This window comes from Scyliorhinus torazame, chromosome 15 (assembly GCF_047496885.1).
Source record: "Scyliorhinus torazame isolate Kashiwa2021f chromosome 15, sScyTor2.1, whole genome shotgun sequence".
Classification (NCBI taxonomy): Eukaryota; Metazoa; Chordata; class Chondrichthyes; order Carcharhiniformes; family Scyliorhinidae; genus Scyliorhinus; species Scyliorhinus torazame.
The window spans coordinates 128,711,887-128,727,964 of NC_092721.1; the positions used below are offsets into that span (position 1 = coordinate 128,711,887).

Below are 16,078 nucleotides of genomic sequence, written 5' to 3' on the forward strand. Positions count from 1 at the left end.
AAGGGTGGGTCGAGAGCCGCCGGTTCAGGAGTGGGCTGGACTGCGTCAAAGTCAGGGGGAGGCAGAGTGACAGGGAGCTCTGCAAAGTCCGTGGCAGGGTCAGCAGGAGGGTGAGGCGACACTGGAGGATCACATGGCGAGCGTGGAACGAGACGAAGGAAGCGTCGATTGCGGCACAGAATAGCGCCATCCGGTAGACGAACCAGGAACGAGCAGGGACCACCTGCCAAAGGAAAACAGCAATTGCAGACCAGCCACCATCCGGAAGATGGATGCGGACATTGTCATCTGGAGCCAGAGCAGGGAGATCAGCTGCACAGGAGTCATGAGCCGCCTTGTGCTGTGCACGAGACAGCTGCATCCGGCGAAGGACCGGAATGTGGTCGAGGTCTGGGACATGGATGGACGGCACCGTCGTCCTCAGGGTGCGACTCATGAGTGACTGGGCTGGCGACAGGCCAGTGGACAGTGGGGCGGAGCGATAGGCCAGCAAGACAAGGTAGAAATCAGACCCAGCATCGGCAGCCTTGCATAGGAGCCGTTTGACGATATGTACTCCCTTCTCTCCTTTGCCGTTGGATTGGGGGTACAGGGGACTGGGCGTCACATGGGCAAAATTGTACCGCCTGGCAAAGCTGGACCATTCTTGGCTGGAGTAGCAGGGGCCATTGTCCGACATAGCCGTGAGCGGGATGCCGTGTCGAGCAAAGGTTTCTTTACACGCACGAATGACTGCAGATGAGGTGAGGTCATGCAACCGTATCACCTCCGGGTAATTCGAAAAGTAGTCCACGATCAGGACATAGTCTCTACCCAGCGTGTGGAACAGGTCGATGCCCACCTTGGTCCATGGTGACATGACCAACTCATGGGGCTGCAATGTCTCACGTGGTTGGGCTGGCTGGAAGCGCTGACAAGTGGGGCAGTTGAGCACTGTGTTGGCTATGTCCTCATTAATGCCGGGCCAGTACACTGCCTCTCGGGCCCGTTGGCGGCACTTTTCCACGCCAAGGTGGCCCTCGTGTAGTTGTTCCAGGACAAGCTGGCGCATGCTATGCGGGATGACAATGCGGTCCAGTTTTAGAAGAACCCCGTCTACTGCCGCCAGATCATCTCTGACATTATAGAATTGAGGGCATTGGCCCTTGAGCCACCCTCCCATTAGGTGGCGCATGACACGCTGTAGCAAGGGGTCAGCCGCCGTCTCGCGGCGAATTTGGTCGAGGCGTTCATCCGAGGCAGGTAGATTGGAGGCCGCGAATGCCACATGGGCGTCAACCTGGCAGACAAATCCCGCTGGGTCACATGGAGTGTTGACTGTCCTGGAGAGAGCGTCAGCAATGATGAGGTCTTTGCCTGGGGTGTATACCAGCTGGAAGTCGTATTGCCGGAGCTTGAGAAGAATACGCTGGAGGCGAGGCGTCATGTCGTTCAAGTCTTTCTGTATTATATTGACCAGCGGGTGATGGTCGTTCTCGACGGTGAATTGAGGAAGTCTGTAGACATAATTGTGAAACTTAACCACACCGGTCAGAAGGCCCAAGCACTCATTTTCTATCTGCGCGTAGCGCTGCTCCGTGGGGATCGCACGTGACACATATGCAACGGGGGCCCGTGATGAGGCCTCATCACGTTGAAGGAGCATAGCCCCAATGCCGGATTGACTGGCATCGGTCAAAATTTTGGTCTCCTTTGCTGGATCAAAGAAAGCTAAGACCGGGGCCGTGGTCAGTTTTGCCTTGAGTTCTCTCTATTTGCGCTCGTGGGAAGGGAGCCATTGGAAGTCTGTCGTCTTCCTGACCAGGTTCCTGAGAGCCGTGGGCCGTGGTATGAGAGGCGAGGTTAGGGATGTGGTCCCCGAGGAACTTAAGTTCTGTCTGACCAAAAGAGCATTTGGCCCTGTTGAGGCGGAGGCCATGCTCATGTATACGTCTGAATACGCGCTGGAGGTGACTAACATGCTCCTGCGGGGTAGTGGACCAAATGATTATGTCATCGACATAGACGCGAACACCTTCAATACCTTCGATCATTTGTTCCATAATCCTATGGAACACTTCTGATGCAGAGATGATCCCAAATGGCATCCTGTTGTAACAATATCTTCCAAAGCGGGTGTTAAATGTGCAGAGTTTCCTGCTGGATTTATTGAGCTGGATTTGCCAGAATCCTTTGGAGGCGACGAGTTTGTTAAAGAGCTTGGCGCAAGCCATCTCACATGTGCGCTCTTCGCGCTTGGGAATTGGATAGTGCTCTCTCATAATTGTGATTTAGATCCTTGGGATCAATGCAAATTCTCAATTCGCGGAAGGCTTTTTTACACATACCATGGAACTGACGCAGTCGGTCGGTTCCGTGACTTTGGAAATCACTCCTTGGTTCTGGAGGTCCTGCAACTGCTGCTTGAGGCGGTCCTTAAGGGGTGCTGGGACCCTGCGAGGTGCGTGCACCACAGGCGTGGCATTCGGTTTTAATAAAATCTTGTAGGTGTATGGGAGCCATTGGGGCTGTGCCCATGCCCTCGAAGACGTCGTGGTACTGGTTAATAATGGCGTCGAGCTGCGCCCTGAAGTCAGTTTCCTGAAAGGCAGACGAGTCAGCAGGAGAGAGAGAGTGAACTCTCTGAACTAGGTTCAACAGCTTGCATGCCTGCGCGCCAAGCAGGGAGGCTTTCGAGGAGCCCACGATTTCAAAGGGAAGGATGGCTTTGCGTGACCTGTGCGTCACTTCAAGTTGGCATGAGCCATTGGCAGCAATGGCATTGCCATTATAATCTAATAGCTGGCAGGCTGATGGCTGGATGGCTGGTTTGACATGAAGGCTTTGGAGGTCAGACCGCGCAATGAGATTGGCGGAGGCACCGGCATCCAGGCGGAATCGTATTTGGGACCGGTTGACCGTAAGGGTGGCACACCACTCATCGTCCGGATCGATGCTGTATACCCATAGAGGCTGGATTCTTTGCTTCGGGGACACCCTGTTTTTGTAATACCAACTCGAAAAGGCGCCTTCGGGTCCTCGGTGTCAATATCGGGTAGCAGGTCCGAATCGGGCTCGGTGACCGTGGGTTGAATGGCCCGGACATTCCTGCGGGGCTGGCTGGAGCGGCGAGAGTTGGCACGCTGAGCTGATCTGCATAAAGCAGCATAGTGGCCACGTTTGCTGCATCGTCGGGATTTGGCAGGACATTGCCGCTTTAAGTGGGCGGAGCCACAGTTGCCACACGTTGTAGCGTCAGTACGTTCGCTGCGCCACCGCGCATGCGTGGTCGTACGTGTTGCGCGCCTGCGCAGTACGTTCGCCGACTTCGCCGTCCCCTCGCTCGGTGCGCACAAGCGCGGGAGTCCGCGGAAAACGCGCAAAATGGCCGCCCTCATCCAGGCTGAGGCCCTGGAGTTGCTCGATTGCTTGGACCCGTTCTGCCTCGTGGGGACCTTGCCGCGCCATTTCAGCTGCTTGGATGTGGGAATACTGACTAGTGGCGTGCTCATGTAGCACGCAGGTCTCGACGGCAGTCGCTAGGGTGAGCTGCTTTACCTTGAGGAGCTGTTGACATAGGGGGTCCGACTGAACATCAAAAACGATCATGGAGTCGGAGGTGGGCCTGGAATTACAGGACTGCGCAAGGATGCGGAGGTGGGTGAGAAAGGACTGGAAAGGTACATCCTTACCCTGCAAACGCTGTTGGAATACATAGCGCTCAAAACTTTCATTCACCTCTATGTTGCAGTGAGTGTCAAACTTGAGGAGGACCGTCTTGAATTTTGATTTACCTTCACCATCAGCAAAGATGAGAGAATTGAAAATGTGGATGGCATGTTCCCCAGTCGTGGAAAGGAAGAGAGCGACCTTCCTGGTGTCTGAGGCAGCTTCCCAGTCTGTGGCTTCAAGGTAGAGCTGGAAGCGTTGTTTGAATATCTTCCAGTTGGCCTCTAGGTTACCGGTGATGCGGAGCGGCGGCGGCGGGCGGACGCTGTCCATTTTGCAGGATGGCTGTATGCTGGTGGAAGGCAGATCACTTGCAGGTAGGACTAAGAAGTTCTAACATCCCTCAACTACTGGTACCATGATGTGTTGGGTGCTCTGGATCCGTGGAACACATACAGGCCACCAACACTTAAAGTAGTACAACACTATTTTATTAAGTTCGAAACTGTTGAACACACTTTCACTGTGGGTTAACACGATGTTAGATTAAACTAAAGACCTATGCCTGTCCTAACCAGTCTATGCACTCAGCACATGGTGAAGATCTGTGCTGTAAGCTGTAAGCTCTGTCCTTCTAAGAGGCTGCATCCCGAATGAGCGGGAACTCTGATGCCCCCTGTCTTTATAGTGAGTGTGCTCTAACTGGTGATTGGCTGCGGTGTTGTGTGTGTTGATTGGTCTTGCTGTGTGTCCATCAGTGTGTGTGTCTGCACCATGATATACTGGTGTATATTATGACACTGGTAATGTGACAACCAGAATTGAATACTATATTCCAAGTGTGGCCTAACTATGTTTTTATACAGCTGCCGCATAACTTCCCGATTTTTATACTCAATGCCCTGGCCGATGAAGCCATGATGTGGAGATGGCGGCGTTGGACTGGGGTGGGCACAGTAAGAAGTCTTACGACACCAGGTTAAAGTCCAACAGGTTTGCACTCACCTGATGAAGCAGCTGCGCTCCGAAAGCTAGTGATTTGAAACAAACCTATTGGATATTATCCTGGTGTTGCAAGACATCTCCCTGCCCGATGAAGGCAAGCATGCCATATGCCTTCTTGGCTACCTTCTCCACCTGCTTTGCCACTTTCAGTGACTTATGGACCCGAACCCTAACCCTAACCAGATCCCTATGCCTGTCAATACCCTTAAGGGTTCTGCCATTTATTGTGTATTTCCTTCCTGCATTACCTCACATTTTCCGGATTAAATTCCATCTGCCCTCTCTCATCCCAAGTCCCCAACCAATCTATATCCTGCTGTATCCTCTGACAGTCCTCATCGCTATCCGCAATTCCACCAACCTTTGTGTCGTCCGCAAACTTACTAATTAGACCACTTGTTGTGGCTTTAATCCTCCATTTCGATTATGACACATTCTGGTCGTACTATAATGGTGCTGAGATAAAGACAGGCTGACAAGCTGAGCATGTGGAAAGGGCATGGAGATGGGTGTAATTATATTTAAACTACTCAGGAATAATGCTATGTTTCAATTATACTGTTGTTATAACGCAAATAGTTCTTTATAATAGTTCACATTGAAACCTTTATCTTGTCATTTGGATGACCTAGCGATAGATTGTTGTGTTATTCTGTTTAATAATATTTGATGTGTGTTTCTCATTCTCAAGTAATTTTTAGCATGTATGTCTTCAGCTTTTTATTTTCTTCCTGACCAGAAACTTAAATAAAACTGAAGAAAGAAAACAGAATCTGGAAACCAAGCTCTGCAGTGTGGGACGGAAAGTGGCTGAACTTAAAGAAAAGTAAACATTTACCTGAACACATTTTTCCAGAATACAGAATGCAAAATTATACATCTTAATATTAACTCAAATCATACAGAATACAGGAGGAGGCCATATTTGCCATCATGCCTATACATCTCTTTGTTGGATCAATCGAAAACGAACACTACAACCTCACTCTTACCCCATAAACTTGTAGATTCCCCAACTTCAAATATTTATCTATGTTACCTTAAAAGAAGCAATGATCTTTCCTTCAACTATTCCCAATAGCAAAGTATTCCATACAGCCAACAACCCTCTGTGTAAGTAAACGTCTGACCCATTCCCTGACTCTCGGCAATCATTTTAAATTGATGATTTTTTTGTCGCTGGCTGTCCTTGATTATTCAATGCATTTCTAAATATTTATTAATTTAATAATTTAGTCTGAAATTGTTTCACCATTTGTTTAAATAGATTCCAGGTCAGGACAACTGAAGCTGCTAAACTGGAAGCAGAAGTAAATAAAGCTCAGGAGACTATAGAGGCAGCTGAAAAACTGATAAGCCAGCTTGATGGGGAACACAGAAGGTGGAATGCACAAGTAAGTTTTATCTTTGAAATTAGGTAAAATCTTTTGGATAATACTTTCTTGTAGTCTTGCAATCGCTGTAAATTTTTATGACCATATGACTTCATATTTCTAGAGAGATGCTTGTAATGTAATTAAGAAAGTTCAGCTTACAATTTGGAAAAGGTTGAAGTTTTAATTTTATCTTCAATTTATTTGGTTAACATAGTAGACCAACGGATTTGTTTTTTGTTGAATTTTACAATTTCAAGTAGTGACTTTCTCAAGAACTATTGATTGTCATTAGGATTTTGAAAAAAAAGGAACTACAGCATGGAAATAAGGTTAGCTCAACCTGTCTGTGTCAGTGTTCATCCTACACAACAGCAATATTGCTAATTCTATATCCTCACTCTGTTAAAATGTCATCATTTATCATAGAATATTCAGAACCATTGATATTCTTCATTTAATTGAAATAAGTTATTTGCATCTCCTGCTGATAAAAATATGGCTTTAAGATTAAAACAAACTTTGGTGTCCTGATGTTTCACTAATTGAACAGGTATATTTGTTCATTAAAAATCACATTGTGGGGATCATCAAAAATCACATTGTGGTGGGAGTCAAGTTTTGCTTGTGTTTGAAAGCACACGTGGATCCTTGCCTTTCTCAACCTCACATAATGTGAATATGAAGTCAAATTGATGGCCTTTGTTTTCAATTGTTGGCAAAATAGAGTGAAAGCTGTATTTTTCCATGTGAAAAACTACAATACTTTTGTTTCCTCTTTTCTCTCATCCTATTATCTTTCCTTCCCTTACTCATTCTGTATTTTCTCTTCTGTTGCTTAATTTCTCATTTTTCTTTATATTTTTCCTTTTTTCTTTCTTTTTCTCCTCATTTTCTATTTCTATCTTCAAAGCATATCTTGCTGTAAATGTTAATGCTGCAGATAAATTTTGCTTTCTGACAGTGCAGAGAAGAAGGATAGAGTGAATTCTGCTGTGGGTCTATTCAGAATCTACTGCTCCAGGGAAATGTATTTGCTAAAACTACAGTGCTGGCAGTTTTAATTGGAGCATTTCAGTGACACCACAAGTGGGTGAAAGTTACACAAATTTCTTGTATGATTGCAAAAGTTCAAAAAAAAATATTTTTATTCTCCTTTTTCACATTTTCATCCAAATTTAAATGCACCAACAATCAACAGTAACAAATACAATGTCAAACCCCTGGTCAACAATCCCTTCCTCCCACAAACCCCCAAACAAAATCCAACATTTTAAATAAAAACATCAAAGAAAAGGAATCAGGAATCCTCCATCACCGATACATAGTCACCAACAACATACAGTCCAACCCCCTCCACTCCCCACCCCAACCCACCTCCCAATGTTCGATGTCATCCAATTCTTGAAAGTGCATAATACACAAAGCCCATGAATTGTAGAACACTTCCATCCTTCCCCTCAACTCAAACTTCACCTTCTCGAGTGTTAAAAACTCCCAACAGATCCCCCCCCGCCATGCCAGGGCACAGGGTGCAGAGACTGACCTCCATCCCGGCAGGATCCGCCTCTGGGCGATCAGCGAGGCCAAGGCTAAAACATCTGCCTCATCACCAGCTTCCAACCCCGGCCGATCCGGTACCCCGAATATGTCCCCCAGAAGAATCGGCTCAAGCCTCACATGTACCATCTTCGAAATTACCCTGAAAACCTCCCTCCAATACCCTTCCTGCTTTGGACAGGATCAAAACATGTGAACGTCGTTTGTAGGTCCCCCCCCCTCAATGCTCACGAACATCCTCTACCGCCTCAAAGAGTTGGCTCAGCCTCGCCTTTGTGAGATATACACCACCTTCAGCTGTATCAGTCCCAACCTCGCGCACAAAGTTGAGGCATTCACCCTCCAGAGCACCTCACACCACAACCCCTCCTCCATGCCCTCTCCCAACTCTTCCTCCCACTTTGTCTTAATCCCCTCCAGCGGTGCCTTCGCTTCTCCCAGAATCACCCCATAAATCGCCGACACCACCCCTTCTCCATTCCCCCTTTCATCAGCACCTCCTCCAACAGTGTGGAGACTGGCGCCACTGGAAAGCTCTGTATCTTCTTAGCGAAATCTCCGACCTGCATATACCTAAACATTTCCCCTTGCCCAAGCCCATATTTCGCCTCCAGGTCCTTCAGTCCCACAAACCCGCTCCCCAGAAACAAATCCTTTAGTGCCCTGACTCCCTTCTCCTACCATCTCCGAAAACTCCCATCACACTTCCCTGGCTCAAATCTGTGATTCCTCAGAATCGGCATTTCCCTTGACCCCACCCCAGCCTTAAGTGCTGGTGCAACTGCCTCCAGATTTTCAACGTTGCTACTACTACCGGACTCCGAGTATTTCCCCGGGGCCATCGCGAGCGGCGCTGTTGCCAACGCCCTCAGCCCCGACCCCCTGCACAGACACTTCTCTAATCTCACCCACTGGGAGTCCCCGCCTCTAACCCAGCTCTTCACCTTCTCCGAGTTCGCCGCCCAATGATAATATAGTAAATTCAGAAGACCCAACTCCCCTGACTGCCGTCCTCTCTGCAACAGCATCTTCCTGATCCTAGCCACCTCCCTCCCCCGCCCCGCCCTCCCCCCATATAAACGAGGTAATCTTTTTTTCAACCTCCTTCATTAATGCCTTTGTCAGGAAGATCGGCAGCTAATGAAAAAGAAACAAAAATCATTTCCCCTTTTAAAAATAAATTTAGATTACCCAATTCATTTGTTCCAATTCAGGGGCAATTTAGCATGGTCAATCCACCTGGCCTTCATATCTTTCGGTTGTGGGGGCGAAACCCACGCAAACACGGGGAGAATGTGCAAACTCCACACGGACAGTGATCCAGAGCCGGGATCGAACCTGGGACCTCGGCGCCGTGAGGCAGCAGTGCTACTCACTGTGCCACCGTGCTGCCGCAACACATTCATTTTAAATGCCTGTACCCGGCCTGCCAGCGACAAGAGGGAGACCATCCCACCTTGTAGGATCTGCTTTCACCCTCCCCACCAAACTAGCAATGTTGGACTTGTGGAGCCCCCTCCCCAATCCCCTGCCACCTGCACCCCCAGATATTTAAAGTGAGTCCCCGCCCTATGGAATGGTAGCCCCCCCCAACCCTGCCCCTACCCCTGGCCGAGACATCACAAAGTATTCACTTTTCTCTAAATTAGGTTTATATCCTGAAAAAGACCCAAATACTCAAAGCAACTCCAATATGCCCCCCGTCGCCCCACCCGGTTCCGATACATACAACAGCAAGTCGTCCGTAGACAAAGATATCCTATGCTCTACCCACCCCCCATCCCCTACGCTATCCCTTTCCACACCTCCAAACTTTGCAACGCGATGGCCAACGGTTCAAACGCAAGTGCGAATAACAAGGGGGACATAGGACATCCGTGCCTTGTTCCACGGTTCAGAGCAAAATATCCCAAATTCATGTTATTCATGCGGACACTTGCCCTCGGCTCCCTATACAGCAGCCTTACCCAATCTACAAATCGTGACCCAACCCCAAACCACTCCAGAATTGCCATCAAATACCCTCACTCTACTCGGTCAAATGCTTTCTCGGCATCCAATGCCACACCAACCTCTGTCTCCCTTCCCTCCGCCGGTCCCATAACCACATTCAATATCCTCCTAATGTTCAAAAAGAGCTACCTCCCCTTCACAAACCCCGTCTGATCTTCGCCCATCACCTTCAGGAGACACTCCTCCAACCTACCCACCAATACCTTCCGCAACACCTTTGCGTACACATTCCAAAGTGATACGGGCCTGTACGACCCACATTCTGTCGGACCCTTATCCTTCTTGAGCAACAGGGAGATCGTGCCTCCCCAAAGTCTGTGGCAACACGCCCTTCCCTATTGCCTCCTCAAACATCCCCACCATCAGCGGCGCTAACTTATCTTTAAATTTCTTTTAATACTCCACCGGAAACCCATCTGGCCCTGCTACCTTTCCCGACTGCATCCTCCCAATCGCATCTTTTATCTCCTGCTCTGCTATCACCCCATCCAATATGCCCCTATCACCCTCCCCCAACCTTGGGTATTCCAATCCATCCAGGAATTCCTGCACCCTGCCTTCTCTCCATATTCGTAAACCGCTCCCCTTGCCCACCTCAATTGGCACACCACCTTCCTTGTGGATAGCCAGTCACCTGGAACTCCTTCCTCTTTTCCAAATTCGCTGGATCCCCTTCTGCTGCAAAACTCCTGTCTATCTCCAACATCTTATCTATTACCCTTACCCTTTGATGCTTCATCCTCTCCTCCTTATCCACCTTTGCCTTAAACGAGATCACATACCCCCTCACCACCGCCTTTAGAGATTTCCAAACTACCAGAGATTCCCAATCATAGAAGTATAGATAGGAGGATAGATACATAGAAGGATAGATAGAAGGATAGATAGATAGATAGACGGATAGATAGACTGCCTGCAACCCCCCCCCCCTTTCAAGTTGTCAAAATAGATCCCGCATATATCATTCCAAGTGGCAGATAAGGGTCAGTGTGATTTTCTATAAAATTCCAGCGATGTCTTCAGCAATGCTATGTATGAGAATGTTAGCTTGATGTAGACAATATAAAAATGGTTAAGTGATGAGGTTTTCTTTTAAAAAGCTAACTGGATTTAAAAAAAAATTCATTTATTGAGAAAAGCTTGTTTTGGCAGTTCCCAAAAACTTTTTTAAAAAAAAAGAATTTATGTGGGCATCGCTGGTTAGGCCAGCATTTATTGCCCATCCCTAGTTGCCCTTCAGAAGGTGGTGGTGAATTCCTTCTTGAACTGCTGCAATACTTGAGGTGTAGGTACACCCACTGTGGTGTTAGGGAGATTTCCAGGATGTTGCCCCAGCGACAGTGAAGGAACGCCGAATATTTCTAGATCAGGGTGGTCAGTGATTTGGAGGTGTGGGGTTCCCAAGTATCTGCTGCTCATGTACTTGTAGGTGGTAGTGGTCGTGCGTTTGGAACATGCTGTCTAAGGAACCTTGTTGAGTTCCTACAGTGCACTTAGTAGATGGTACACATGGCTGCCACTGTTCAGCAGTGGTGGAGGGTTTAAATGTTTGTGGAAAGGGGAGCAATCAAGTGGGCTGCTTTGTCCTGGATGATGTCGAGCTTCTTGAGTGTTGTTGGCGCTGCACTCATCCAGGCAAGTGGAGAGTGTTCCAACACACTCCTGACTTGTGCCTTGTAGATGGTGGACAGTTTTGGGGGTGTCAGGAGATGTGTTACTCGCCATAGGATTCCTAGCCTTTGACCTGCCCTTGTAGCCACATTATTAATGTGGCTAATCCAGTTCAGTTTCTGATCAGTGGTAACCTCCACGATATTGATTGTGGGGTTTCAACGATGGTATGTCAAGGGGCGATGGTTAGGAGATGGTCATTGCCTGGCACTTATGTGACATGAATGCAACTTGCCACATCAGCCCAAACCTGGACTGGTGCTGAACATTACGCAATCATCCGCAGACATTCCCACTTCTGACCTTATGATGGAAGGGAGGTCATCGATGAAGCAGCTGAAGATGTTTGGGCCTAGGACACTATCCTGAGGAACTCCTGCAGTGATATCCTGGAGCTGAGATGATTGACCTCCAACCACCACAACCATCTTTCTTTGTGCCATATATGACTCCAACCAGCAGAGTGTTTTCCCCCTGATTCCCTTGACACCAGTTTAGCTAGGGCTCCTTAATTCCATACTCAGTCAAATTCTGCCTTTATGTTAAGGGCAATCACTCTCACCTCACCTCTGGCATTCAGCTCTTTTGTCCATGCTTGAACCAAGGCTGTAATGAGATCTGGAGCTGAGTGACCCTGGCGGAATCCAAACTGAGCATCCGTGAGCAGATTATTGTTGAGTAAGTGCCGCTTGATAGCACTGTTGATGACTCCTTCCATCACTTTGCTGATGATGGAGAGTAGACTAATAGGGCGGTAATTGGCTGGGTTGCATTTGTCCTGGGTAATTTTCCACATTGCCAGGTAGATGCCAATATTGGAGTTGTACTAGAACAGCTTGGCTAGGTGTGCAGCAAGTTGTGGAGCACAAGTCTTCAGTCCTCTTGCTGGAATATTGTGAGGGCCCATAGCCTTTGCAGTATCCTGTACCTTCAGCCATTTCTTGATATCTCGTGGAGCGAATCGTATTGGCTGAAGACTGATATCTGTGATGCTGGAGACCTCCAGAGGAGACTAAGATGGATCATCCACTCGGCTCTTCTAGCTGAAGATTGTTGTGATTGCCTCATGTGTGCTGGGCTCCACCATCCTTGAGGATGGGGATATTTGTGGAGCCTCCTCCTCCAGTGAGTTGTTTAATTGTCCACCACCATTCACGGCTGGATATGGCAGGATTATAGAGCTTAGATCTGCTGTGTTTGTTGTGGAATCACTTAGCTCTGTCTATTCCTTGCTGCGTATGCTGTTTGGCACAGAAGTAGTCCTATGTTGTAACTTCACCAGGTTGCCACCTCAGTTTTCGATATGCCTGATGTTGCTCCTGACATGCTCTCCTGCACTCTTTATTGAACCAGGGTTGATGCCCTGGCTTGGTGGTAATGGTAGAGTGGGGGATATGCCAGCCCATGAGTTTGCAGATTGTGGTTGAATACCATTCGGCTGCTGCTGATTGCCCATAGTGCCTCATGGATGACCAGTCTTGAGTTGCAGGATCTGTTTGAAGTCTGTCCCATTTATAATGATGGTAGTGCCACACAACACGATGGAGGATGGCGTCAATGTGAAGACAGGATTTTGTCTCCACAAGGACTATGCGGTGGTCATTTCTACTGATTCTGCAGCAGGCAGATTGGTGAGTGTCATGCGAATGTCCCTTTAAGAAAAGTGTGCTTTATCAAATGGCTGCAGTGATGTTATTGGATAGGCACATGGAGCACACCAGAATGACAGGGAGTGGGATAGCTTGATCTTGGTTTCGGACAATGCTCGGCACAACATCGAGGGCTGAAGGGCCTGTTCTGTGCTGTACTGTTCTATGTTCTATGCTGTCATTGTGTAGGTGGAGCTGGGCTCTGCTCTGCTTTTTACTTTCATTGTGTTCTAAAAGCTGTTTTGGCTCTGTTTAGTTTCGCTTTCAGTTAGAGAGCTGCATTCAAACAAGAAGCTGTATATCTCTCTCTCTCTCTAAAGAATGTCTCCAGATCACTTGATGATTTCAAAGTAATACATGTTTCTGTAAGGCATGCAAACCTACTGTCTTTGTTAAAAAGGGTTTTTTGACTTATGGATGTTGTTTGGAAAGTTATTAAGGGTTATCTATAAAGTATTGTATCTGTGGAGATTATCAGTGTTGGTAGTTGGTAAGATGTTTACTGTGTGTTTATAAAATGTTCACTGGATTCATAGAATAAACATTGTTTTTGTTTAAAAATACTTTTCGTTCTCTGTTGCATCACACCTGTAAAGTCGGCCCTTGTGCTCCCCATAACCACAATCTATTCAAAGTTGTGGGTCAGGTGAACTCAATAATATACTTTGGTGTTCTCTAAACCCTGGCCCATAATATGAAGATCAGGTCAAGTATGTTTTTCCCTCTTGTTAGTTCCCCCATCACCTGCTGGAGTCCCAGTCTAGCAGCTATGTCTTTTAGGGCCTGGACAGCTTGGTCTGTGGTGGTACTACAGAGCCACTCTTGTTGATGGACATTGAAATCTCCCACCCAGAGCATATTCTGCACCCTTGCCAACCTCCGTGCTTCCTCCAAGTGGTGTTCAACATGGAAGAGTACCGATTCATCAGTTGATGGTGGCTTGTACGTGGTTATCAGCAAGAGGTTTCCTTGCCCATGTTTAACCTGAAGCTATGAGACTTCATGGGGTCCAGAGTTGATGTTGCGGATTTCCAAGCAACTCCCTCCCGACTGTATACCACTGTGCCACTATCTCTGCTGGTTTTGTCCTGCAAGTGAGACAGGATAGTGATGCCTGAGACATTGTCTGTGAAATATGAATCTGTGAGTATGACTATGCCAGGCTGTTGCTTAACTAGTCTGTGAGACAGCTTTCCCAACTTTGGCACAAGCCCCCAGATGTTAGTAAGGAGGCCTTTGCAGAGTCGGCAGGGCTGGGTTTTTATTGTCATTTTCGGTGCCTGGTGGTCCATCCAGTTTCATTCCTTTTTTGTAGTTTTTCCAAGTTTTCGTAGCAGTTGCATACAACTGAGTGGCTTGCTAAAGGACATTAGTGAACTCTCAGGTAGATCCACAACTTGAATTTTACAAAGCACTAAGACACTGGATTCGATAACTAACTGGCTTAAATGTAACTTCAGCTGATTTTGAGGGAAGACCCTGCAGAACAAGACCAAGATGCCGCAGAGCAGAATCAGGGTCCAGAGGCCGCATGAGCCTTGCAGGGGGCATGAAGGTATTGAAGAAGACCAAGGGTCTACCAGACCCGTGTGACCTTCATGGTGCTGTCTGACACCATCTGCTGTCGAATCTCTGCCTACCGAAGGAGAATGTGCGGCACCTGTGCATTTCTTTGAGGGCTAGGCACCATGTGGCGGTGGAGGACTCCTGTAGCCATTAAGGTCATGGCATCCCTCAACACCTGCACCAGGGAGTCCTTTCAGGTCTTCACAGACATCTTCCCATAATTACATCTTTGAGGTGACAGAGGCACAGTATGTACGGGCTCTGGACCGCATGCACTTTGACCTGGACCAGGTGTAGCAGGATGAGAAGGCTACAGGGTCTGCCACAGGTACAGGGGCTGATAGACTGCATCCATATTTCTCTCTGTGGCACCAGGGAGGTACTTCCATCCACTGGAGACTTGCCACTCCCTCAATGTTCAGCTGCTGTGCGACTACCAAAGGCGTTTCATGCACGTGTGTGCCTGTTTTCCAGGGAGTGTGCATGGTAGCTAAATCCTTGGCCAGTTGCAGATCCCTGGAGTCTTCGAAGGACACCCCAGGCAACTGGAATAGCTCGTCGGGGACAAGCGATACCCTTCAGGTGATGTCTGGTGACGCCAGTACAAAGGTAACAGATCGCTGCGGAGATTTGGTACAATGAGACACATAGTGCGATGTGAGCTGTCATTGAGTTTGCATCGCCTATTGAAGATGCCGTCTTGCTGCCTTGACAGGCTTGATGGGACCCGACACTACAGCCCCAGAGGTTCGCCCACATTGTCGTGATCTGCTGTGCCTTCCACAACCTGGCGCTGCAGCAGCGTGAGGAGCTTTCTGAAGACAACCTCGAGGAGTGGCAAGTCTCCTTGGATGAGGAGAATGTGCCTGAAGACACCGAGGAAGGGCCCGCAGAGGAGCCTGAGGATGGATGCCAGGCGGGGGCAAGGATGATGCATATGGACAGGAGGGCTTCGTTGCCGCATCTTGGAGGGAGGCAAGATTGCTGTCCGACAGTGTGACCTCCCCCACCACAAGGACATTGTGATCCCTCTGAGGCCAGGGGATGGCTGAGATATCAATCATCAGGATGCTAGGGCTGGGAATCCTTGAGTACCTGCTGCCTGGTCAATGCAGGAGGGTGATGGTGACTCACAGTGAGGAAAGATCTATGCTGCTCCTCACTGCTGCTTACATCTGCCTCTTGTCTGTCTGCTGCCAGCATGCTGCCTGACGGCCCACGATTGAGTGCGGTTCTGCGCTACATTTCTTTGTCCCTTTGCTCTACAGGGTGATGGGAGCGTTGAGGGTCTAGGATTCACAGAATCATGCCCAAGTCCTATCATTACGATTGAAACATTCACTTTCAGATGGCCTAATCATCTCTAGGGCATGGAGGGCCTGTGAGAACAGCTGTGTCCAGATGCGCAGAAGCACCATTCTATTGGGAGGTGGGTTAAAGATTCTGAGGTGTTAAAGTGAATGACAATAATAATATTTAATATAGTGACATATCAAAACGTGCCAAGTGCCAATGTCCTCCAACTCCTAATGTCTAACTTCACCTGTGCCTATGCTGTGCCCCTAAAACACTTGCGAACCCTCCGAATACATC

General features: G+C 48.1%; 1 protein-coding gene across 3 annotated transcripts in view; it reads left to right on the forward strand.

Moving 5' to 3' along the window:
* dync2h1 (dynein cytoplasmic 2 heavy chain 1) overlaps positions 1 to 16,078 on the forward strand; it is an 866,357-nt gene that overhangs the window by 401,469 nt on the left and 448,810 nt on the right. For all 3 annotated transcript variants that reach the window (XM_072476728.1, XM_072476730.1, XM_072476729.1), the window contains exons 61-62: positions 5,393 to 5,479; positions 5,921 to 6,047. In XM_072476728.1, the coding sequence (XP_072332829.1) occupies positions 5,393 to 5,479; positions 5,921 to 6,047 (214 nt within the window). The remainder of the gene's footprint in view (positions 1 to 5,392; positions 5,480 to 5,920; positions 6,048 to 16,078) is intronic.